General features: G+C 43.3%; 1 protein-coding gene across 1 annotated transcript in view; it reads right to left on the bottom strand.

The window, feature by feature from the left end:
* The window catches only part of LOC142153313 (solute carrier organic anion transporter family member 1B3-like), a 35848-nt gene extending 11576 nt beyond the window's left edge, over positions 1–24272 (bottom strand). The window contains exons 1-7 of the mRNA XM_075210798.1: positions 24172–24272; positions 21275–21355; positions 19611–19738; positions 14487–14628; positions 14270–14402; positions 14089–14195; positions 8313–8459 (exon numbers count right to left, since the gene is read on the bottom strand). Coding sequence (XP_075066899.1) covers positions 8313–8459; positions 14089–14195; positions 14270–14402; positions 14487–14628; positions 19611–19724 — 643 coding nt within the window. The 5' untranslated portion in view covers positions 19725–19738; positions 21275–21355; positions 24172–24272. The remainder of the gene's footprint in view (positions 1–8312; positions 8460–14088; positions 14196–14269; positions 14403–14486; positions 14629–19610; positions 19739–21274; positions 21356–24171) is intronic.
* Positions 24273–27656: the final 3384 nt, after the last annotated feature.

The raw sequence follows: 27656 nt of genomic DNA, 5'->3' as shown, positions 1-27656 counted from the left end.
GTGCTCTCCTACGGTTAGATGAGAAGATATATACCAGAACATGTGCTGTCCTACAGTTAGATGAGAAGATATATCCCAGAACATGTGCTGTCCTACGGTTAGATGAGAAGATATATACCAGAACATGTGCTATTGTTTGGTTAGATGAGAAGATATATCCCAGAACATGTGCTGTCCTACGGATAGATGAGAAGATATATCCCAGAACATGTGCTGTCCTACGGTTAGATGAGAAGATATATACCAGAGCATGTGCTATTGTTTGGTTAGATGAGAAGATATATCCCAGAACATGTGCTGTCCTACGGTTAGATGAGAAGATATATCCCAGAAAATGTGCTGTCCTACAGTTAGATGATAAGATATATTCCAGAACATGTGCTATTCTTTGGTTAGATGAGAAGATATATCCAAGAACATGTGCTGTCCTACAGTTAGATGAGAAGATATATACCAGAGCATGTGCTGTCCTACGGTTAGATGAGAAGATATATACCAGAACATGTGCTGTCCTACAGTTAGATGAGAAGATATATACCAGAGCATGTGCTGTCCTACGGTTAGATGAGAAGATATATACCAGAACATGTGCTGTCCTACAGTTAGAGGCGGAGACATCATATAACAGGGAATGTGCTATTCTATAATTAGATGAGAAGACATCCTGGGTCATTAAGGACAGTAAGGCAAAAAAAAAAGGAGTAAGTTTTCTCCTGGACAAACCATGTTACAATACAAGGGGTGCAAATTAGTTTATTATTTTGCACATAAGTTAAACATTGGCTGTTTTTCATGTAACACACAAATACTTGATAACTTTATTTGTACAATAAAAGTTAAAGCTGGGGGCGTGGCTAGGCAGCCATTTCAGGTGGTCGCTTTTCACATCAGCTCCTGCACTCAAATCAGGTACTTGGGGAATTACCTGCAAACTCGTGGCCCATTCTCCCTGAATCTGGCACCAGAGGATTGGGGCACTGCCCTGGATACCCCAGCTGCAGCTGGTCACTCACCTCCTCCTCCCGACGGCACCGCAACTGGTCCCCGCCACGCTGGGCCTCTCAGCTCTCAGCTCCTGACCGCCCATACAACTCCCTGGGGCTTCTTCAAGCGGAGCTCCGCTTCCTATAGAGCCCCCACGGCGCTCGGAGCCACAGACGCCGCCATCTGACGGGAATAGGTGAGCGGGACCCGGAGGCCTACTTCCGGAGAAGGCCTGGGGCTCAATTTCAGACCTACCCGGCGGACATCTCCACTTCCGGTTTTACCGCGGGGACTTCCGGTCGGGCGACTCGTCCCAGGGATTCCTGCGCTGGGCCTTCAGCTCAGCTTAGAGCTCAGGACTGGGCTCGGAGGTTCCCACCATTAGGGGTCCGCCAGCAGCTAACCACCAGGCGCACTCTCGGCCTGACAATTAGTGGCGCAGATATATCCCCCAGCAGCGCTGGACCAGAGGACACGGGCCAAGCCTGCAGCTGAAAAAGCACCTGGACTGGCGAGGAGACTGGAGAAACCACCCACTGCCAGCGCCCAACCACAGGAGCCAGGTCAGTGTGAAAAAAACCAAAAAAAAAAAAAAAAAAAAACCCAAAAAACAAAAAAAAAAAACAAAAAACAAAAACCTGCTACACACGGGGCAATTACACTACCGCTGCCCATTCTGCCTGCCTCCTTCAAGTATTCTGAGATTCTTCTAAGACTTCAGGCTTCACACCTCCTGAATCACTATAGTCCTAACCCATATTGTATTTTACCTATTATTGGAGCCGACCCCAGAGCTCCAGGGGTGCGCAATGACCCTGTAACCCCCTAAAGTGCTGACAGGGGCGGGAAGTCTTTTCCATGCTATTTACACTCAGACCCATGTGAATTCTCTTCCCTATGTGGGCCCTCCCATTGTAATTTATTCTACTATCCGGTTTGCTCACACAGCCCCTCTTACTGCCTGACAGCCCTGCCTTTGAGGATCCTTCACAATGCCTAAAGGCAGTAAGAAATCCCACCCCAAAAGCCTCCCTCAATATTTCTCGAAGCAATCAACCTCAACCCCGCATCGGTCGAGGACGGGCTCCCCCCACACTTCTGCTGAATCTGACTCAGAGGAAGATGATACGTCCCCGATAACCAGACGGGACTTCCTAACGTTAATTAAAGAAATGAAAGAACTGAAATCTTCCGTGCACTCAGAAGTACAAGCTGCCCTCCACTCACTGCGGACAGAGGTGACTTCAATAGGAACCCGCACTGACCAAGTTGAACAAAGACTAGAGACGGTGGTGTCCTCTCAGACAGGCATGGAGGAAGACATTGTACGCCTACGAAGTGACTTGACATCTGTCCAGGAACATCAAGAGGATATGGACAATCGGGCGAGGCGGAACAATCTGCGCCTAAAAGGCATTCCAGAAACGGTCGAACCTTCGCATCTGGACCAATACTTGAAGAAGCTTTTCTCCCAATTGGCCCCTGAGGTCCCGGAGGACCACTTATTGCTGGACAGAGCCCATAGGGCCCTAAAGCCCAGATCTACCGACCAGAACCAGCCTAGAGATGTCATCTTACGACTTCACTTTTATACTACCAAAGAGATGGTCTTGCGCGGAGCCAGAAAATTACATACCTTAACATTCGAGGGTCACAACATACAGATCTTCCAGGACTTGTCACCAACCACCCTGGCCAGACGTCGGGAGCTTGCCCCGGTAACGCAAGTTCTACGAGATCATAATGTCCGTTATCGCTGGGGCTTCCCCTTCCGCCTGTTCCTCTGGCACCAGGAGAGACAGATTTCCGCCCGCACACTACCGGAGGCCCAGGCCCTCCTACACCGCTTAGGTCTTGCTCCTGAGCCCCCCACGGGCGCCTCTCATTCATCTACCTCGAGCAACCAGGATCTAAACCCGCGGCCCCAAAGAGCTCCGCGAGGCGAATGGTCTACAGTACAAAAGTCCTCCACTCCTCGCAAGACCTAGTAATTTATATCCCTGACTGTCTTTTAGGGATCAGAAACTCCCCACCCAGGGAAGGTCAATCCGATCCGATCCAGGGCTATTGTAAGCCGTTCCTGACCGCCTAATGGCCAATTCTACCGAAGGACATTTGAGGAACTATACTTACCCGGAGACGTGCCCTCCGAAATGTCCATATGTTACCTAACTTCTCAATATATTGTTCACACGCCTGAGGTCTGGGGTTCCTGTTTGCCCTGCCTTGTTTTTTGCTTGTTGTTTGTTTTGCTTCGTATACAGGTGGATTTCCATACCCATGGCCTTCTAGGAGCTACAGCGGAATGCCGCTATGGACCTCCCTCGGAAAAGCGGCATCTCCCCCATGACCATCGGCAGGCATGTTTATCTGTTTTTTTGGGGTCCATTTGGTCCCGTTATGTAATTGCTTTTTGTTTAACTGTTGAAATTCTCTATACGCTCACAGTGGTTCAAATTGACATTTGTAAACATTTGTTTGTTATCTCTGTACCCTCTGGTTCGACAATGTTACATAGTTAATCCATATGTTTATATGTTTACATGATGTGGCCCCACCTTACTGATACAGCCCTCTCTGTCATCCCCTCTTCCCCACACCCACACACATGGGCCCACTGGGTAGCAGATACCCGCCTCCCCCCCCCACCCCTGTCAGCCATCTACCTTTCGCCTTCCCGATTGGTAAGCCCTAGCCACCTCCCCCATAGAGCTTGACTGCTCTCAGCTGGTCCCCGGGTACCTAAAGTACCGTTCCTTCTGCCCCACCAGCATCCAGGACGGGTTCCCTGCACCACTCCCGTCCTCCTTTCCCCACTCTCCCACCACACCTACAATGTCTCCCCAACCATGGTCGTCTCTGGCATCTATCCCTTCAGCAAGACAAAACTACAATTCACTACATATATTTTCACCTCCTGACTCTCCCACTTTGACTTTCTCATGACACTCCGTCTGATTTCTTTCAATGTTAAAGGTCTTAACTCTCCCCAAAAAAGAGGCAAACTCTACGCTTCTTTACAGGCCCTTAAAGGCGACCTAGTATTCCTACAGGAGACCCACTTTATCAAACACTTGCACCCGGAACTTAAATCCAAGAGATTCCCCCTTTCTTATCATGCTTGTGACTCTGCCAAGAAGAGATGCGGGGTGGCAATCCTCTTCTCACGTAATCTTGTCTTTGATCTCGCAGACTCACACAGGGATAAAGAAGGTAGATACATTATCCTAGTAGGTAAATTGAACAACCTCCCGTGCACACTAGTGAACATCTATGCCCCAAACCAAGACCAGCACAAATTCTTTAGGCGCCTGGGAGCTACACTCTCTCAGGTTCGCAAGGGAGAATTGATAGTGGGAGGAGACTTTAACGCGGTCCTCACCCCCCATTTGGATAGGTCTGCCCCTTCAACTGCTCCTTCCGACGGGAGGGACAGGAGGAACTCTAGAGCCCTGCAGGATTTCATGAAACTGCACAATCTGTATGATACTTGGAGAATCTCTGACCCCTTGGCCCGGGATTATTCTTTCTACTCCTCAGTCCATAACACTTATTCCCGAATCGACATGATCCTGCTCAGCCACGACCTGACCCTCAAACTCACTAATTCCACTATCCATTCAATTACATGGTCTGACCATGCCCCAATTTCGGCGGACCTCTCCTCCCTAGTATCTCGCTCCTCCACATTCTCCTGGAGACTCAACGAGTCCCTTCTCCACGACAAAAACACAGTAGCTCATATTAAATCCCTAATATCCGAATATTTTGAAACAAATGAATCTCCTGATATTTCCCCCTCTACTCTCTGGAATGCTCATAAGGCGGTCATTAGAGGCCATCTAATGGCTTCGGCAGCAAATGCTAAGAGGATTAGGGTGGCCGAGACCATGCGTCTCTCCACGACCCTCCACCAGTTGGAAGAACAACATAAATCTAACCCTGACCCTGCTTTATTTGAACAAATGGCCTCCGTGAGAGGTGAACTTAACCTACTTCTCTCCCACTGAGTGGCCAACAAGCTGAAATGGCTGAACCAGCGCTTTTACGAAAAAGGTGATAAGGCGGACAAGCTCTTGGCCACTCGGCTGCGGACCAAAGTCTCGGCCCGTAATCTTATGGCTATTAGGGATCCCTCCGGGACTCTGGTCTATGACCCAAAATTAATCCGCTCAGAATTCCAAAATTACTATTTAAAATTGTACAACCTCCCTCAACCCCCCAACACTTCGGCCCACAGGGAACAGTCAGAGCGTATAGATAAGTTCCTGGAGGACGCTCGCCTTCCGAAGCTTACTCCCCAGGCTGCAGACCGCCTTAGTGAACCCATCTCCTTGGAGGAGGTAGTGCAGGTTATTAAGGCTCAGAAAACAGGAAAGGCACCTGGTCCTGATGGGTTTTCAGCAGCCTACTATAAGAAATTCGCTGCTCTTCTGGCCCCCCAACTCTCCACTCTTTTTAACTCTATCCTAAAGGGCAAACCCTGGCCTAAAGAATCTCTGGAGGCTCGGATAACCCTGATCCACAAGGAAGGCAAAGAAGTTCATAATTGTGCTAGTTATCGCCCAATATCCCTCCTTAATAATGACTTGAAACTTTACGCTAAGATCCTGGCCAATCGCCTAAACACTGTACTCCCCGGGCTAGTTCACTATGATCAGGTGGGGTTTGTCCCTGGTAGGCAGGCCAGGGATAACACAAGGAGAACTATCGATCTCATTCATATAATTAACACTAGGAAAACTCCATCCATCATTTTATCCTTGGATGCCGAAAAGGCCTTCGACAGGATCTCCTGGCAGTTCATGACTCATACCCTCAAGCATTTCGGTCTGTCTGGGGATTTCTTGTCGGGGGTCCAGGCCCTGTATTCTCACCCCTCTGCTAAGGTTATGGTCAATGGTTCTCCTTCTGATCCCGTCCCAATAAGTAATGGCACCCGCCAAGGATGCCCACTCTCCCCTTTAATTTTTGCCTTGGTCATTGAGCCTCTGGCAGCCACTATCCGAGCCTCCCCAGATATCAGAGGAGTGGAGACAGGGTCCCTGGAGAGTAAGCTCTCACTCTTTGCTGACGATATACTCCTCACGCTCCAGCAACCAAGAATATCTCTGCCCAACCTGTTCTGCCTCCTCTCGAGATATGGTGACCTATCCGGGTATAAAATCAACATAACAAAATCCGAAGCCCTATTTCTTAATGTGCCCTCACAGGACTGCTATGATCTCACCTCCCATTTTCACTTTAGATGGCAGAAGAAAAAATTAAAATACCTGGGAGTATATATAACCACCTCATATGAAACCCTATACCAGGAGAACTATCCAGCCCTCTTCCACAAACTCAAGTCAGACATCTTCTCCTGGCGAACCCTAATCATCTCGTGGCTGGGCAGGATCATTGCGGTAAAAATGACTGTTCTCCCTCAACTTCTTTACCTTTTCCAGACACTGCCTGTGAGAATACCCCTAACTGAAATTTACTCTATGCAACAACACCTTTCTAAATTTGTTTGGCGAGGCAGGTCTCCCAGGCTCCGATTGGCACTACTTAAAAAACCTAAGGGCTGCGGAGGCAGGGGCTTCCCCGACCTCAAGGCCTACTACTGGGCAGCTCAGCTTAGCTCAATAGCCTCCTCATTTGCTCCACCGGCATCTCATGCATGGGCAGACCTGGAGGCTGCCTGCCTCTCCGTACCCGACTTGTCAGGCCTTTGGGGAGTCCCTTCTGATATTCGGAAGGTCCTAACCAAACGTTTTCCAACTCTGGAATTTGCGGCTCGGATCTGGGAGACCTGCAAGGGTCATCTCTCTATCTTTCCTAACCCTCTGCACATCATACCCCTGTGGCATAACCCCACCTTCCCTCCGGGAAAGTCCCGATCTTTCTCTCGGCTATGGACTAGGGCAGGATTCCGTTTTGCCGGGAGCCTTCTTGAGCGAGGAAGGCCCATATCCTATGACGCCCTCTGCTCCAGGGTCCCTAACTTTCACCCACCGTTCTACCAATACCTGCAGGTTCGGCACTTCCTCCTGTCACTCCTGTCGGACAACTCACCTCACTCCCCCTCCCAATTTGAATCTCTCTGCCTCTCTTCCCCTCTGCGAAGGGGTATGATCTCGTCCTTGTATAGTCTACTACTAGGAAAACTGATTCCCTCCGGGAACCCACATGAGAGGGAGTGGGAGAGGGATCTGGGCCCTCCCCCGGAGGAGGACTGCTGGGAGACCATCAGGCTAAGCGTGGCTTCTAGTTCCATCTCCACATTAATTAAGGAAAATGCGTACAAAGTCTACTACAGGTGGTATCTCACACCTGACAAGCTCGCAAAAATGTACCAGTCAGCCTCTCCCGATTGCTGGAGGAATTGTGGCCATCGAGGCACCTTCGTGCATATTTGGTGGTCATGCCCGGTTATCTCCTCCTTCTGGGACAGGGTCTCGAGACTTCTTTCCTCCCTCCTCCAATGCCCTATCAGAAAGGATCCATGGTCCTTCCTCCTCTGTTACCCTATACAAGACCTAGACACCCATTCCGCAAAACTTGCCTCGCATGTTCTGGCAGCCGCCAGATGTTTGATTGCTAAGCTCTGGAAGCAGGCGAACCCCCCCCCGCATCTCTTCTCTTAAATCTTATATATGGTTTATTGCCAACATGGAAAAAATCACGTCGCTGCTGCGAGACAAAGAAGACAAATTTCATCAAATCTGGGCCCCCTGGCTTTATGCCTAAGATCCCCGTAGCTTTATCTTCCTCCAAATAGTCTCTCCCTCCACAACTCCAGAGAACATTGACCCCTTTACTCCTTTAAAAAACACTCCCATGCAGATATGACAGCACCCCCTTCTGAAGGTGAACATGCTCCTCTCAAGTATATCCCATGATTCGACCATCTCCCCCCCCCCCCTTACCCACCCTACACCTCCTCCTCCTCCTCCAATACCCATTCCCTCTCCCTCCCGCCCCTCACCCATTACCATTCTGTTATAGTGCAATATACTTTACTGTTTTATGAGTGACATTGCTGGATATCCACTATGCTTTATGACTATTCCAATCAATATGCTTGTTATCTAAAGTCTATGTCATTCATACTTTATTATACAATAAAATTTTGAGTTAAAAAAAAAAAAAAGTTAAAGCTGATCTAGGACATGTCTTATCCCAACTATAAATCTGTCCTCACATTTTAAGTTTACCTCCCCCTCCAATGCAACATTGTTTTGCCAAAGTGCAAAGTTACTAATTTTTTTGGATTTGCTCTCCTTAATGACTCAGGCCCCCTGTCTCATTGAACGTGCTGACTGTTTTGGAGCCCTCAGTATTACCTATGTACAGAGGAGTGTTTGCAGGTTCAGCAAAGTCATCAATATATGAAACTCCTAGAGGGGTAATGGGACTCTCTGCAATTCCTCGCAGCATATTCCCAATTAAGACGTAAACCCACATGGGAGAACCGCCTTCCTTTACGCACTCTGAAAATACATTGCATTGTATGTTAATATATATACATCTGAGCTTATGTTCAGCGTGTAAAGAATCATATAAGATTTCAGATATTTAAGGAACATCAAATAAAAAGTTAGGCAGTCATGTAAAAGTCAATATATCATTATGTTAAGTGGATGTAACATCTATATAGTGGTAACTGAACAGCAGTTAAAACACCTTTGCTTATATAGTATAAGAAAATCAATTCCATCATAAATAAAATAATATGAAACGTGACATAATTCGTGATGCCACTTATGAAATCACTTGTAAACTGCATTAATGTGAATAAAACTAAGTTCTAGGGGTAAATGTATCAATATGCGTGTTCTTCAACACCCGCGTGTTCAGCCTCTTCCGCGATTAAATTTCAAGCGGCGCTGCATTGTAAAGGGAAGTTAACCCTTTACAATGCAGCGCCGCTTGAAATTTAATCGCGGAAGAGGCTGAACACGCGGGTGTTGAAGAACCCGCATATTGATACATTTACCCCCTAATGTTAGAATGAGAATAGTAACCCAGTGTTGCTATCACAGGGTCTATTTATGTAACATTTGCAATTAGTTTTGTTATGTGATTTTATGATTTGCGGAGGATCATTACATTTCCAAAGCTTTTGATTGAATTTTTATACAACTTTCAGCACCCCTGTCTCATGTCTGTGTAATTAGAATAGGCAGCTACAGCAGGGAATGGTCCTTTCCTGTAAGTACCATTTTCCAGGAATTAGGTGACAGTGCTGAGCAATATTTGTAATCATGAGGACATCTGCAGTCAGTGCTTAACTTTTGGCAACTGCAGAATGCCTAGATGAATGTTTCTACCTCCCCCCACCCTAACAATCTCAAGGACAACCTAAGATCAACATTCCCACGTCACCCAGTTGAGTTAAAGTGGTCTAAGTCATTATTGCAAATTTGGAGCCCATTAAGAATTGAGCGTAGGTCAGTATTTGTACCATGCATGTGCACCAAAATGCATCCAAACCTAGATTTGTGCATATCTGTGCATCATCTAAATTGTTGAACATATATGTTTTGTCCTCTTATGACTGGCAAGCAGAAGCTTTGATCCAAACGCCTGCTACCTTCTATATCATTTATCTGTGTGATGTCTACTTCTTGCTACCCATACATCAATCACTGAGAGTGGGAAGAGAGGGTCAGGAGAGTAACATTGATGAGGTTGAAAAAAGACACCAGTCCATCAAGTTCAACCTATTTTGGATCTCCTGCGATCCTGCACTTATATTTGAAATTGAACCAGAGTAAGCAACTGCCAATCTGTTTCAATTGTGAAAATCCCCCCAGATTCAATATTGCAGTCCTATTTTTACCCTATATCCACTACTATCCTTCATTTTAATTAACGGTCGTATCCCTGGATACACTTTTCCGCTAAACATTTCTCTAACCCTTTCTTAAACATATCTATTGAATCTGCCATCACAACCTTCCCTGGCAGTGAATTCCATATCTTGACTGCCCTTACTGTAAAGAAGCCTTCCTTTGCTGGTTGTGAAATTTCCTCTCCTCTAATCTCAGGAGGTGAACGCGTGTCCTGTGTATGGTCCTTAGGGTAAAAAGTTCCCATGAAAGTTCTCTGTATTGACCCTTTAATGTATTTGTACATAGTAATCATATCTCCTCTTAGACGCCTATTGTCTAAACTGGCTAACCTTTCCTCATAACTTAATGACTCCATACCCTTTATCAATTTTGTCGCCCATCTCTGAACCCTTTCTAGTTCCAAAATATCTTTTTTATCGAGTGGTGCCCAGAACTGTACTCCATATTCAAGATGAGGTCTTACCAACGATTTATACAGTGGCGAAATTACACTGTCTTCCCTTGCATCTATGCCCCTTTTTATGCATGCCAATACTTTGTTTGCCCTTGCAGCTGCTGCTTGACATTGAGCACTATTGCTAAGTCTACTGTCTACGAGCACTCCCAAATCCTTTTCCATTATAGATTCTCCTAAATTAATTCCATTTAATTTATAGATTGCGTTCTTGTTTTTGATCCCTAAATGCATAACCTTACATTTATCTATGTTAAAACTCATATTCCATTTGGCCGCCCAATCCTCCAGTTTATTTAAGTCCCTCTGTAGAGAAGCTACATCTTGCTCTGATTTTATTACCTTACAGAGTTTAGTGTCATCTGCAAAAATAGAAACTTTACTCTCTAAACCATCCCCAAGGTCATTAATAAATATTTTTTTAAAAGTGGTCCCAGCACGGAACCTTGAGGAACTCCACTTAAGACTTTTGACCAATTAGAAAATGTTCCATTTATCAGAACTCTCTGTTCCCTATTCTCTAACCAGTTTTCGATCCAAGTAGAAATATTGATTGATAGACCCAGTTCCCTTATTTTGTAAATCAACCTTTTGTGTAGCACTGTATTAAAGGCCTTTGCAAAATCAAGTAGACCACATCTACTGTGCTGATCTGGTCTAAGTTCCCACTAACTTCCTCGTAGAAACTAATTAGATTAGTTTGACATGACCTATCCCTCACAAATCCATGTTGATTCCCATTAATAATCTTATAGCGCACCAAGTAATCCTGAATACTATCCCTTAAAATACCTTCCAATAGTTTCCCCACTATTGATGTCAGGCTTACAGGTCTATTATTCCCTGGTTGTGATCTCGTACCCCTTTTAAACAATGGCACCACATCTGCTATCCGCCAATCCCTTGGTACTGAGCCTGATGAGATTAAATCTATAAAAATTAAGAATAGCGGTCTAGCTATTTCTGAGTTTAGCTCCATAAGGACCCTTGGGTGTATGCTATCTGGACCTGGAGCTTTATTTATGTTAATATTCTTCAGTTGCCTTTGGACTTCTTCCTCTGACAACCAAGTATTATTTAATGGCATGGTTTCAATTCCATTTTTATGTATTACTCCTACCATCTGTTCCTCTCTAGTAAATACTGAAGAAAAGAAAGTGTTTAATACCTCTGCTTTTTCCTTAGTATCATTTATCAATTCACCCATCTCACTTCTTAGGGGTCCTATATTATATTTTTTTAATCCTTTTGTCATTTATATACTAAAAAATATAACTTTTGGGGTTTGTCTTACTTTCTTTTGCAACGTGCCTTTCATTTTCTAAATTAGCCAATCTAATTTCCTTTTTGCATGTTTTATTACATTTCTTGTACCTACGGAAGGACTCCTCTGACCCTTCAGACTTAAACAATTTAAATGCACGCTTCTTCCTTTGCATTTCTTCCCTTACCTTTTTATTTAGCCACATTGTTTTAGACTTAATTCTTTTACATTTATTTCCCATAGGAATGAACTTATATGTGTATGTTTCCAACAACATTTTAAAGACAGCCCACTTTTCTTCCTTATTTTTTCCTTCAAAGACTTTGTCCCAATCTATGCTCTTTAGCATCTTAAAATTTGCCTTTCTAAAGTTTAAAGTCCTAGTTGATCCCTTATACAGTTGCTTTTGGAAACTAATTTCAAATGAAACCATATTATGATCACTGTTTCCCAAGTGCTCCCTTACTTGAATATTTCATATTACGTCTACATTGTTTGTTATTACTAGGTACAGTATAGTCCGGTTACTAGTTGGTTCCTCTACTAATTGGGACATGTAATTGTCTTTTAGCGTGCTCAGAAACCTATTTCCCCTAGCTGTACCGCAGGTCTCAGTACTCCAATCAATGTCCGGATAATTAAAATCCCCCATAATTAAAATTTGACCTAGTTGTGTAGCCTTTTCAATTTGCTGTAGAAGTTGGGCTTCCTCAATCGTACTAATATCTGGCGGTTTATAGCATATCCCTTTCAGCAAGTTCTCTGAACTTTTTCCTCCGCTGGATATTTCCACCCACAATGCCTCTATATTATCACCAATATTCTCATATATAACTTCCTGAATACGGAGCCTAGTTTAAAATCTCCTCCAACCTTCTAACCATCCTCTCCCCTAGCACTGCAGCCCCCTCCTCATTCAGGTGCAATCCATCTCGACAATAAAGATGGCAACTGACAGAGAAATCAGCCCAGTTCTCTAAGAACCCAAAACCCTCATTCCTACACCAATCTTTTAGCCACGCATTAACCTCCCTAATCTCCCGCTGCCTCCCTGGACTAGCGCGTGACACAGGTAGTATTTCCGAAAATACTACCTTGGATGTCCTTGCCTTAAGTTTGCGACCTATGTCCCTGAAATCATTCTTTAGGACACCCCTTCTTCCTCTAACTCGGTCATTGGTGCCAACATGCACCAAAACCGCTGGGTCATTCCCAGCCCCTCCCAACAATCTGTCCACCCGATCCGCAATATGCCGAGCCCAAGCACCCGGGAGACAACACACTGTATGGCATGCACGGTCCCGGTAACAGATTGCCCTATCTACCTTCCTAATAATTGAATCCCCTACCACCACAATCTGCCTGGGTCCCTGGGTAACTTTAGTCCCCTCTATGCTGGAGAGACCATTCCCCTGGTTGCTAGAGGAAGCAGTCTCATCCAACTCTACCAATTCTGAACTGCCTTCCACAGTATCTTCATCCAATCTGGCAAATCTGCTTGAATTGCTTAGCTCAGAACTGGCCTGCCTCTTCCTCCCTCTGCTACTCCTAGTAACTGTTACTCAGCTGCCTACCTGTGCATCCTCCTCTGTCTCTGCTCCACCCTGCTCAGCTAATGCATCAACGGTGAGCTGTAAACTCTGCTCCAGGTTGGCAATGTCTCTCAATGTTGCAATGGTCTGCTTTAGATCAGTTACCTGGGCTTCCAAAGAGGCCAATTGCTCACATTTCTCACAGAGGTATAAACCTTGGAACACTTGCTCCAAGTGTGCATACATATGACAAGATATGCATTGAGTGAGATCATCAAGCCTGCTACCATTCATCTTATTATGGCTAACCTAACCTTATAGCCTACAGTGAACTTGAGAGTACTAACCTTTGCTAGCCACTTACCAGATTAAACCCCTTCCTGGATTCAACGCCACACTTTAAACAAACAGCAGTGGAAATCACAAGCTCAATGAAATTGCTTACTACCTCCTGTTAAATAGAGCTTGCTCTACCAGCTGTATCAACTTATGCAATTAAACCACACCCACTAGCTCTAACAGAAGGAAGAAAAAAAAAAGAAGGAGAAAAAAATAAAAATAAAAAGGGACACTTAATAAACACACAGAAAAGTGAATCCCCTTCAATAAACACACAGAATAATTCCCCAAACTATATCACTCTTTCAACACAGCACATCAATCCTTACTGGATCTAACTCCACACTTTAAACAAACAGCACTTGAAATCAAACAGCAGTGGAAATCACAAGCGCAATGAAATCACTTACTACCTCCTGTTAAATAGAGCTTGCTCTAACCAGCTGTATCAACGTATGCAATTAAACCACACCCACTAGCTCTAACAGAAAGAAGAAAAAAAGAAGAAAGAGAAAAGAGTGAGGTCACCTAGGTCAGAAATACCTGTTGGAGACACGTTAGGACAGAACAAATAAAACAATGTCATTGCTCCTCATGTTCCTCCCTTCCTCCCTCTCAACTGGTGGCCTTTGTCTGTAGAGTAAATGCACTCTTGTGTGGGGATTCGGTTATTACCTGGTTCAGCAGACTCAGTAAATGTCACGTTGGCTAAACAGGGTGAAGCACTGAATGTGGAATTGTTCTGTGAAGTTCTGTGTGTTCTCAGCGATTCATATCTAAAACTGTGAAGAAACAAGACTGGAATCATTGTACTAATTGATATGGAAGTGCAGGTTGCGTCAAGCTCGTTACGTACGGTCCCATGAAGAAGTGTGGCAGAGCAGTTAAGAAGCTCCCCAATGCCATCACAATGCAACTGGCTGCAATAATCCGCGGTCTGTGAAGTCTTGCCCCAAAATAGCTAACGATGGCGATCATCAGTAGATTACCTGCAGGGTAAAGTGTGAGAACAATGAAAGGCTACACTCATCAGAGACACTGATGTGAAGAGATGAGAAGAACAAAATATCTACCAAACTCAAAACTTCCATCCACTAGTCCAACAGTGGAGGAGGAGATGTCGAACCGTCTTTCGATCTGTGTTATGGAGCTTTTCATGTAAGTTCCGGCAAAGGCTTTTGCAAAATAAGTGAAAGAAAGTGATACAAGGAACATCTGCAAAGTAGAAGATCATCTGTTATTAAACTGAAGGGAAAATAAATTCATGTCAAATTCAACATTTATAATCTATACATAAATATGGAGGACCTGATTCGTTAATGACAAGTAAATGTTGTGTATTTTGCATAAAACCGCTGCGGTTTTACACATTATATTCAATTCAGCTTTGATCATAAAGGACCCTTACTACTGGGACTGGGTAGTCAGTGTACAGTAAGGACGTGCCAAGCTCAAGTGCACACAGCAGTGTCTGATTCAAGCTTTGGACATCTCAATGGAATGCGTTTTACTATCATATCACTTGCACAAGCTACAGGTCAGGTTTGAGTGCCAATTACTAGTGATGACAGTCGCGTATGCATCTTAGAACATGTGTTTGCAATTATTCAACAGACATTCCCTTACATCTGCTCCTTGTGGAATACAGACATGTGTATGCCTCATTTATTTTGTTTGCCATAATGAATCAGGCCTGTAGAGTTTAGTGGTTTGTGATCTACCTGCTGGGTGACCTGTAATAGTAGAGAGACTGGTGTCTTACAGGGAATAATATTTTGGCCCATGTTCTCTTCTGACATGCACGGATTTTCCCCCTGATGAAATACCAGTGTCAGGGTCCCGAGTGAGTTATTCATTCACTGACTACTAGGGATCGATCCCAGAGCTTCTGCCCCTGTAGACTGCGTCTCTGCTGCCTGAGCTGTTCTGGCTGCTGGACAGCTCCCTTTACTATGTGTTCTAGCTCAGTCTAACTATTCTTCTAATGCTCCAGCATGTTCTAGCTCCTTTCTTTAACTTCCTATAAAAGCGTTGCCTGTTCATGTCTTCTTTGCCAAATTATTGTGCCCCTGCCAGTAATCTAGTTCCTGCTGCTGTTGTTGCATATTACCTCCAGTTACCCACTATTTATGCATCAATCTTGGATTATTATTATTATTAATATTAATATTATTATAATTATTTATTTATTTATAAGGCGCCACATATTCCATAGTGACGGATACAGAAGCAAGTAACAAATAGATAATAGAGTTAATACATGTAAGTAGCACAGAAGAGTGTGAGTTTTGCTAGGGGGACTCACACAGAATGCAGCAAAAGACATGACAGAACGTATGAGGAAGTCAGTAGTCAAACGTGGGACAATAGGTAGAGAGGACCCTTCCCACAAGGGCTTACTTTCTAACGGGAGGTGTGGTCAGAGACAGTAGGACCAACTGGGAGAAAACTGTAGATGGTAGACCAGGAAGAGGAGGTGATGGATAGAATGGTCAGGAGGGGCTGTAGGATATGTGAGCTTGAAAGGTGAGTTTTGGGTGAGCATTTGAAGGACTGAAGTTTGGAGAAGAGTCGAGTTAGACGGGGTAGGTAATTCCAAAGATCAGGGGCAGTGTGGCAGAAGTCATGAAGGCGAGCAATGGAGGACATAATGAGAGGTGAATTGAGGTGGAGCGGAGTGGCCGGGTAGGTATGTACCTTGAGACAAGGTTAGAGATGTAAGGGGGAGAAGTGTTGGTAAGGGCTTTGCAAGTGAGAGTAAGGAGCTTGAACTGAATTCTTAAATGGATAGGGAGCCAATGAAGGGATTTACGCAGAGGAGATGCGGAGGAGGTGCAGTGGAAGAGGAAGATGAGCCGCAGGATTCTATATGGATTGAAGGTCAGAAGTGCGAGAGTGAGAAAGGTCAGTGAGAAGGAGATTGTAATGGTCGAGCCGAGAAATGATGAATGAATGGACCAGGACTTTGGTTGCTTCCTGAGAGAGGAAGGGACAGATTTTCGTGATGTTCCGTAGGAAGAAGTGGCAGGATTTGGTGAGGGTCTAGATATGAGGGTTAAAGCTGAGGGCTGAGTCACGGGTGACTCTAAGGCAGCGGGCTTAGGTGACAAGAGACAGAGTGATGTTGTCAACTAAGAGGGAGATATAGGGAGGGACAGCAACATTGGCAGTAGGAAAGATGATTAGCTCGGATTTGGAGATATGTTGAGTTTCAGGAAGCGCTGTGACATCCAGATAGTTACATCAGAGAGACAGCTGGATACTTGGGTTAGGACGGTGGGAGAGGAATCAGAGATAGATTTGTGTGTCATCAGCATAGAGGTGATATTGGAGTCCAAACGATAGAATGAGTTCACCAAGAGAGGTGGTGTAGAGAGTGAAGAGCAGAGGGCCAAGAACAGAGCCTTGTGGGACAACAATAGAAATGGGAAGAAAGGGAGGTGGGGGATAATCAGAAGCAGACATGCTAAAAGAGCGTCCAGAGAGGTAGGAGGCAATCCAGGATAGAGCTGTTTCACGCAGACCTAGGGAGCGAAGGGTGCTGAGGAGAAGAGAATGATCAATGGTGTCAAAAGCAGCAGAGAGGTCGAGGAGTTTGAGAACGGAGAAGTGACCTTTGGACTTAGCTCAGAGTAAATCATTTCTTACTTTAGTGAGGGCAGTTTCAGATGAATGAAGGGGACGGAAGCCAGACTGGAGAGGGTCAAAAAGAGAGTGGGAAGAGAGAAAGTGGATCAGAAGATTGAAGACAAGTTGTTCGAGAATTTTAGAAGCAAAGGGAAGCAGAGATATGGGGTGATAGTTGGAGAGAGTGAATGGGTCAAGGGAAGCGATTGTCCTCAACTATGTCTCTGCCTGAACACTTAGACGTATTTGCGTCACTGTGTACCAAACCCGGCTGCCGTTGACCAGTCTTATTATTACTACCTTTTATAGCCTGCCTCCCTTCTTGCCACCGGACTCCAGTTCTGTGTCCAGACCATTACACTGACCTCCAATGATTACTATGATGGGTGAAATATTATGGAGATGGAGATTATCGAGGTTCCCTCCATAGCAGAACATGAAGCTAATCGGGGTACCCCAGCTCCCTAGAAGAACAACTTTTCTCACTTACAGCTCCTATAGAAAATCCTCATTCCCTGTCAAAATCATTACCTGTTGTCACATTATACCACGGAAATTGAAATTGATTGAATCAAACTTTTTCCAGCTGTATTTGCACATTATAATGCTCTAAATCAAAGTGAAAATAACATTTACAATGCATAACAATTAATATAATTTAATTACTAAAATACCTGCTTTGGATAAGTGATCATACCCTTAGAGTAACCGGTATAAACTTGCTTAGATTCAACCAGATCACACAAGAGGCATTGTCATGTGTACCCGCAATCCTGTCATAGTAGGAGCCCCCCAATATTACACGGGCGGCTCCCAAATGCAGAAAGTGGACGTGTGCCTTAATTATGCACAAAACAAATCACTCTGCCTGTCTGTGTAATGTGTGGTTAGTAATTGACCATTGGTAAATAAAGGTTTCTTCTCTGTTGGCCGCTCTGTAATGTAGCAGTTATGAGAGCAGATAATTGAGGTGATCAATTGTTTTCATTCAGCTGCTATCACACTTTATACAGTAACTTCTAAACATCAAAGCCTAGAGCGGCTGAAACATTGTCCAAATATTTCAACATCCCCTCTGCCTCTTATCTAAATCAAACACCGGTGTGCAGCCTTGTGAGCAGGGGTCAGCAGATAATCCAGTACTGAATGTACACATGGGGTCAGGGTATGTAGGTATCACCGTATCTAATCATTGCACAATGTAAGAAGACAAATAAAACAAATCCGGCAGTGCCACCCTTGTATACAAAGCAGCCCTGACTAGCACTCTACCATTACTTTCAATGAAGTCGGTCCTGCAGTGATAATGGGACCCACCTCCCCCCTCCTATAGATCTCAGCGCTGGTCCTGGATTCACATGCCTGGACTGTTTAAATGACTGTATCTATCTAATCCTAGAGGAAGTCAGTGTAATTTCAGCAGAGAAGTATCCAGAGGCAACAGCAGATTAGTGGCAACAGAAGCCGCCATAACCACATGAGAGCTCTGCATCTACACAAACAATTCAAACATCTATGTTTATTTGAACAACAAGGAATCTGCAAAAGAAACTTCCAATGGCTCTGGCGAAAAACAGTGCACAATAACAGACCCTGATAATAACTGCAGCACAATATTGAGACTTTGTATTAAAGTTGTATCCAGTGGTACAACAAGGACTGAATCTATTCTCCTCTGTGACACAGCCACATTTCGGGTGATGGAGACACAAACACCTTCTTGCTTTAACTTTGCTTTTTATTGTCAAGGTGGCAAAGTGATTCATCACGTAAAGTTGCACACACTTTTATTGTGACCCTAATGCTAAAGTAACAGCGACCAGCTCCCTAGAAACCGTACAATGTCTGGTGTCGGTCACACACATAAAAGAACAATATAGGTTTAAATACTTTACACTCCTCCCACAGCCCTAGCTAGAAGACAGATGACACTCCCACCTTAACCTTTAAAAAAGAAGTCTCTTGCAGGTGTTCTGTTTTGATTAGCCATGGTGATGTATGGTCAAATGGGGTGAAACTATGGGGCAGATTTATCAAAGAAAACCCTATTGACCCCAGCAATAGGTCTTATTTTTTCAGTTTGCCCTATACATCAAAGGTTTGCCACCATCTATAACACTTCTATCGCTGGAGGTAACCTCCGCCAGAGGTAAGGTGCGATTATTTAACAAGTATCGGGGCTGTTCTCTTACAACCCTCTGTAACAACTAAACAAGGTCTGCTAGGATGGGTTGCTATGTTAGTCGTAGGACGCTTCTCTAATGGAGCAGACACAGAACGACTGACCGATTTTTAGACTAGTGACATCACAGCAGCTCAATAGACTGCAGTCACAGCTTTTTGACCTGTATCAGATCCCTTTAGGACACTGTAATAAAGCTATAATGTAGTACTTTACGTGTTGACTGAGCTGCAGAAGGTATTTTGTGGTAATACTGGACCTTTATGTTTAATCCAAAGTGAAAATATCAGTGCTTGGGATATAATGATCATATAAGTGTAATAATCTCTGTCTTGTGATGATGACGTATGAGGGAGTCTTTCTGGGGTGATGGGTGACTTGACATTACCTTCAGGGGGCTACAGCATCCGGGCTTCTTACTGGGAACCTCCACAGTTCCATCTTGCGGAGGTAAATTGGAGTTCAGGTTGTTGATTTCCTTGCAGTCTTTCTCTACTGCCATGTTGTGGGATTAGTCTAAAAGTCAATATTACATATTATGTTACCTAGGAGACATCATAAAATGTATAATCTGTGAAAAAAATGTACATTGTTTACAAAATGTCATGATGACCAAGTTTATCATTTGGAAAATAATTTTTTTACCCCTTTGTCATATGCAAGCTAATTACTAGTCATATAAAACTGCAAATATGTGTTTGTGCCTCATTTCCTAGTATTAGCATGGTGTGGTTCAGATGAACTCTGTGTCCAGCTAGGGCTAAAAACTGAGTAGGGGAAACTAAATTACTTTATCTCTGTCAGCGCCATCCTGCTCTCCCCTCTTCAGGACGGCTGTCTGCTTCTATGTCGGGCTCAGCGTCTGGTTGCTGAACAATCAGGCGTGATGTTTCCGGCCAGCCAGGCGGCTCCACAGTGCATTCTGAAGTCCAGCGGTGGCTGCTTCCAACAACGCCGCCAGTAATTACATTCTGTCTCCCCTAATTAAGGAGATTTCTGGCATCACTTAGTGATGCCAGAGAATTGGCTCCCCCTGATCTCCAGCACCTCTTTGCTACCAGTTTGTACTTGTTCCTTTGACCTTGGCATTCCTTACTACTCTCTTGGATCTTCCTTGGGCTCTACATTCACCATGTTTGACCTCTGGCTTTGTTGACCTTTCTGACTCTGACCCAGACTATTTGACCACTCTTCACCTCTACTTTGCTGGAAGGTGTTCTGGAGAACCGCGACCTGCGTGGCCCTTGCGGTGAACTCCATACCTCCTTGCAAGGGTAACTGGGGAAGACCAGGGGCGCGTTAAACTCCAGACACAGTAGTGCCAATCCCAGTAAGTAGGCAGCATCCTATTCGCTTTTATATTCATGACAATCTCTTTGATTTAGTTTCTAAACTTTTGTGCTCTACTCATGAGGTATTTATCAATAGAGAGTTCCAGACACCTAGTTACAGATAGTGCCCAATACCAATTTATGGTACGGGTTGTAAAGCCAACGTTCTTGGAATCTCTCTCTAAGGTTATATCAATAACATCAGTGATATCCAACAAACAGACCCTCACATTCTTGGTGATTCTGAGATATCTCAGGAAATCTCAATATGGTGACTGAGCATCTGGGATAAGTTTGAATGAAGGGGAATTAGGACACAGGAAAATGTAATATTTTCTCGAATATACTTATAGGAGTCATGTTTAGTATGCAAATGAAGATAAACTTATGACCTGTTTTATGGAGGTTATTTCATCTTTGTAGGACATTCTGATAAACAGTTAGGCCAGTGTATATTAACCCTGACTTGAAAGGTGTTTGAAAAGAGGTCATAAAAAATAATTTGCATTTATACAGACTTTCCAGGCTACGAGGTTGAGGGTAAGGAGGGGCCCATAGCCGCCGCACATAGTGAGATATTTGTTAGTAATGAGATTTCACCTTTGCACAGTGTTTACCACAGTTACATAATCATTATTTACATATGAAATGTGCCTTATTGCTGCCTCCCAGCTATTGATCTTTCATACACTGCATTATCTCTCTCTCTATATATATTTACCTTGTAAAACGCCAACCTCTTATTGGTTGCAATCTAACCGTGGAGTCTGATGTGAGCGATGTGGAACTGAGCAGTCTGTATCTAGCAGGGAAACACGATAATGTCAATGAAAAAATTAATAATCATTGATGATAAAACTTTAAATAACATGTATTTATTATTATTTATTAATACTCAAATATTTATTATTAATATTTCTCCTTATATGCCGCCCAATCACTAGGTGCAAATTAACATAATGTAATTATTATTATTAATGTAATTATTAGTATCATTTAGTTCCCAGTTTAAATTTTTAGACTGGTTGTATGAATAACCATGTTTTATATCAATACCTCCGGCAACTCCATAATACCCCTCACTCTTACACAGTTTTTGTAGTATGGAAACATGGTGGAATCCAAATGTAAGTGTTATTGATAGTAGCGAACTGCGCATTAACAAAACAGTAATTCACATTAAAACAAACTCAACATGTCAGTCTATTAATAATTCAGCAACATATAGATAACAGATTAGGAAGATCATTACTCTCCTCTGAACTCTGCTCTATAATCACACAAATATATAATAGCCGAGGCCAGATATCTTAATCCACCTAACCGGATTGGCCTCACTGACCTGAACGCTGATGCAATGTCCCAGCTCTGTGACCCTGTCCACCCGTCCCCTGCATTATATTATATACTGGGACTGAGTGAGACTTATGCCCGTTAAAGTAGAATATCTTTGTGTTTTTCACACTGCGGATGTGAACGTACGTAACTGTCGCTAATCAGACCTGCGGCTTTTTTGCACTTATGACTCTTTACACCTAAAGAGGCATAGCGGGGGGGGGGGGGGATGTTCTAACGTTGACAATGTACAGCAAAGGCATGTACGAGCAATTGCGTACAGATTCAGACTGGGACGTAGTTGCAGATACAACTGAAAAAGTGATATTATTTGCGGGTGGCCAGGGGTAGGTGTAAGCAGTGGATGGTAATGATGATGAACTCGTAAGCAGAGGTTTCAAATGATTTCCAGATGCTTATTGAGACATTAGTAGTCACTCGGCCATAGATTAGGATATACTGAGCGTGTGGTAGCAAAGATAATTATTATTTTGTTTGTACACATGTCGGGAAGTTGTCCCTGCCGTATTCGGTTGTTCAAGTTTAAATGATGTTTCATAGCAATTACTTTCGCAACCTATAAAATAATAGTGGCGTGTCTGGGGCGTGTCTGGGGCGTGTCTGGGGTGTGTCTGAGGGAGTGTGTCCGAGGGGGTGTCTGCTGTCAAGCAGGCACATCTTCTGCTACTCACTCAGACCTGGACACATCTTCAGCCCTGAACATGGCTTATACATTCTCATACACTTGCGTATGACATTTTCATTCAAAAGTTACCCTTACGATTGCGTCCCACTTAGAATCAGGCCCACTGCGTATGAGGGAAACGTGTTATAGTTCCATATCTTTATGCACACTTGATACTACAGAGCCCCGTTGAAGACCCCATAGGTCAGGACATAGCTTTGGTCCCCTTCTCCCCCTCCCCCTCTGTTTATCAAACAGCCTACATAAGAATGGGTTAAAGTAATCCAAGCCCCTCAGTAACACCCCCCCCCCCCCCCAAACACACAAAAACGGGTTCGAGTAATCTGGCCCCTCAGTGTCCATCTGTCAATATGAAACATCTATAGGTCCTTTCTATCATTTCTACAATAAGTGCCGAGGATCTGGGTGACTGGGCGATGCAGCTATTTACAAGACGGGAGCAATATGCACCGAGCGCCCCAGATTGTGACTGCATGATGAATGGATGCAACAAAAACTGAGGTTTGAACAATTCAACCAAAATAAAAGATTTATGAACCAATAACTTCTCATCTACACAAATGAATCTATTAAACCTGAAGCTGCATTCTCTGTGTATATTATCACAACATGTTATATATACATGTACATAGTGCATTACTGTGGAGGTATTATTATTATTATCCTTTATTTGTTAGGCGCCACAAGAGTTCCGCAGCGCCGTACAATGCACAAACAATAGACAGTACAGGGTAAAACATTACTGAGCAGTAAACAAAAATACCAACAATTCAGCAGCTCCAAGCAGGCTCATGCAGAAAAAACGGAGCAGAAGAGTAGGTAAGGACACAGGAGGGAAGAGGGCCCTGCTCAAATGAGCTTACATCCTAAGGGAGGGTGAACAAAACTCAGGTACAAAAAGGGCCAGTTGATGTAAAGGAGGGAAGAGGGGACGGGAGGAGGGAGGGGAGAGCGGGTTAGGTGGAAGGGGTATTTACAAGTGGTGGAAGGGGTATTTACAAGACGGGAGCAATATGCACCGAGCGCCCCAGATTGTGACTGCATGATGAATACATGTACATAGTATGTGACTATTGTGGTATAAATGTATATGTTGAATAACTGAAGCATACTGAATACTAGAATACTGGAAGCAGATTGCATTTACTTCTGAATATGACTAGTAACTAGTATTTTTACACCATTTTTCACACATCAAAATCTGTGATCATGTTCCAACAATGTCAAAATGTTTCATTGCAGTCTCTGGAGACTATTGGTGATAAAATGACATAATAACAGTTTGTATTTACACTAATACTATATATACACTAAATCTTATCATTTGCTATCATTGCTTATCAAGACTAGAGGACGTTTCGCTGCTAAACACAAAGACTGCGCTAAAAAATGCAGATTGTCGGATTATTCCTAAAACCCATTCACAGAAACTGAGAATGTTTGACAGAGAATCCACCTGGATGGAGGCGACATAAATCCCCAATATTCCTTCATGGCAGACACAGAACGTGTACAAGCCCCAGAGAGGATATATACCATATAAATGCCGTATAACATACAGTAACCTATATAACTACCTGTCCAGCTGTAGTCATTCCATCCACTGGTTCCAGGATGACACTGTCTTACTCTGTTGTAATAAGATGCAGAAATGATTAACTTGTGCAAATCAAACAGTCGCTCTGATCATTTACCTGTCAGACTCAGGTATTTCGGGTGTTACCTGTCCTGCGGCTGATGTTACACGCTCAGGACCTCATTCATCAAGGAGCGCAAAGTGAACTTACGTACATCTGGAAAACGTACGTCCGTATTCAACAAGGAGCGGATTATTATTATTATCATTTATTTGTTAGGTGCCACAAGATTTCCGCACACAGTACAAACAGTAGACTATACAATGTATAACAGTACAGAACAATAAACAAAAATTACCAATACTTCAGAAACTCCAGGCAGGCTGATGCAATAAACACGGAGCAGAAGAACGGGTAAGGAGACAGGAGGGAAGAGGGCCCTGCTCATGAGAGCTTACATCCTAAGGGAGGGTAAACAGACCAGGCACATGATGAGCCAGTTGAGGCAATGGGAGAGAGGGGAGAATAAGCGGAGGAGATGGGGGGTTAAGTAGATGGTTGGTAGGCTTTGAGGAAGAGGTGAGTTTTGAGTGCACGTTTGAAGGAGCACAGAGTAGGAGAGAGACGGATGGAGCGAGGGAGGTCATTCCAGTGAAGGGGGCTGCACGGGAAAAGTCTTGGATTCTGGAGTGGGAAGAGGTGATCAGAGTGGAGGAGAGGCGGCAATCATTGACCGAGCGCAAGGAGCGGGCAGGAGTGTGAGTGAAGATACGTCACAGCGTTTATAGACAATACATTCCTTAATGAATATGGTTATAACTCAGTTATGTGACGTAACAACTGGTGCATCTAGCAGAACGTTATTTGCCCCTCTAGCAGACGTATGTTTATTTACAATATACATTTATAGCGCCTATTGACAGAGGAACGCACAGGCGTGCAATTCTATCCTAGCACTTATGTTTTATTCTCATAGTTATCATAATTTCATACTAACCCTGCTTATTAACCCTCTCTATTATGCTGTATGTATGATATTGTATGATATGATAAAAGCTTATATAATGATGCTGCCATATACTGTGTGATGATAAAGGCTGTGCTGCCATATACTGTGTGATGATAACACCTGTGCTGCCATATACTGTGTGATGATAACACCTGTGCTGCCATATACTGTGTGAGGATAATGGAAGATTGACGGTGCTGCCATATACTGTGTGATGATAACACCTGTGCTGCCATATACTGTGTGAAGATAACGGGTGTGCTGCCATATACTGTGTGATGATAACACCTGTGCTGCCATATACTGTGTGAAGATAACGGGTGTGCTGCCATATACTGTGTGATGATAACGGCTGTGCTGCCATATACTGTGTGATGATAACGGCTGTGCTGTCATATACTGTGTGATGATAACGGCTGTGCTGCCATATACTGTGTGATGATAACGGCTGTGCTGCCATATACTGTGTGATGATAACGGCTGTGCTGCCATATACTGTGTGATGATAACGGCTGTGCTGCCATATACTGTGTGATGATAACGGCTGTGCTGCCATATACTGTGTGATGATAACGGCTGTGCTGCCATATATTGTGTGAGGAAAGGAAATGATTTTCACCCAGATATACTGAACCTCATTTCTCACACTAATAGGGACGGGTTACTGTATTTTTTATCCCTGGTCTCCTCATCACACTTCATTATGATAGAAAATGTGATGCAAAAGCAACAAATGGATTTCATATATTCAGTTATGTTCCCAATATCCCGTCGTTATGATACAAACGTACAGGGCTACACATTTTCTTTAAAAAATAAAACACACACAAATGTTTTGCAAACAAATAACTTTTTATAAACAAAGTTTTATAGTAAATTTAAATAACACAATCAAATTCAACTTTCAGATTTAAAACAATATTTTTAACAGTTTAACATTTTGTTTGTTTTCTAATTTCTTTTATTGAATGATGAGTGGGTGATATTTTTCGCCACATGGGAAAAAAATTTTACAACCACAATCTTATGATATTTTGTAAACATATCCAGGGCCATCTTAACAACATTATGGGCCCCCGGGCAAAGCAGTGCACAGGGGCCCCTAAATATAGATATAGATATATAGATATATACAGATACAGATATATATAGATATATAGAGATAGAGATAGATAGATGTACTTGCTCAGTGACCCTTGAAGGTTTTTTTTGCAGGTTTTTTTCTTTTGCAGGATTATTTATTCTCATTAAGAGCCGTGCCTATGGGGCCCCTTTGCCCGTGGGGCCCCCGGGCAGCTGCCCATCATGCCCAATGGAAAAGATGGCCCTGAACATATCTTAGCTCTATGTGTAGTTCATTAGTGGTACATACTGTCCGGGAGACTCACGAGTTGCGGGTAGGTCTGAGGAATGTAATGTGGATTGGAACTAGCGCTGAAAGGTCATAATAACCAAGGCAAAATAACCACAACAAATATCGTAAGGCTATATGTACTAAGAGACTAATCTTTAAGGTAATAGGTTGTAATGTTAAACTCTCTAAACGCAGGATATTGAACAGTAAAAGCAATAACAAGATCATACAGTGAAAAAGAATAATATAATTTATGCTGATGTATTCACTGCAAAAAAAGTTAAAACATGGGATTTCATGAGATAGGGAAAAGGAAAGAATGTTACCTTACAATTCTTCTGACACCGCTCCACAGTATAATTCAAATTTAGACAATTGGTTCTTAAAAAAAACATGTATACACCTGTTTTTTGGTTGCATACTACAGATGTGGTCAAGACTGCCCGTCCCAAAATTGTGTTCAGCTGGAAACACTTTGGATTTTAAAGGCAAGAAATCTATTTGCTTTTTGGGGTGTGCTGTTCAGTCATACAACACTCTGTTTTTCGCCATAAAAAAGTTTAGTCTGTACTACATATACTATAATAACAACCAGTAGCCACTACTCTAAACTCTCTGATACTCAATTGATCAGCACACAATTCTAGCAGACTGATCTCTACATAAACTGCAGTAAAATCACAGCTATTGTTTGCTAAATAAATTGCTATATGCAAAAGGGGTTGGGTATAAAAAGTCAACATTAAAAATGTGTAAACCAAAATGTTGACAGTCATAATGTCTACACGGTTAAAAAGATCAACAGTCATAATTTCTACATGTTTATTAGGTCGATACAGTTAAAATGTTGTAAAGTTGATAGATAAAATGTCGACATAAATCATTAGATTTAAAATGGAAATACAGAGGAAAAAAAGTGTGGGGTACCCCGATTTTACTATTACTAGCTCTAGGCTTTGCCAACCTGGGCTGGTGGCACTACAGCAGGGTAAGCCGCAGCGTGGGGTTCCCCTGTGATTGTTTAATGAGATATTCTTGAAATAGTCTTGAATCAGAATAATATGAAGGTTTATTCAGCGAAAAGCCAAAACCCTTATCTGACACTCAGGCCAGGGGTGGAAG

Source organism: Mixophyes fleayi, chromosome 4 (genome assembly GCF_038048845.1).
Source record: "Mixophyes fleayi isolate aMixFle1 chromosome 4, aMixFle1.hap1, whole genome shotgun sequence".
In the NCBI taxonomy this organism is placed as follows: Eukaryota; Metazoa; Chordata; class Amphibia; order Anura; family Limnodynastidae; genus Mixophyes; species Mixophyes fleayi.
The sequence above is the reverse complement of the archived record's forward strand: the minus strand, read 5'-3'. Positions and strand labels throughout refer to the sequence as shown.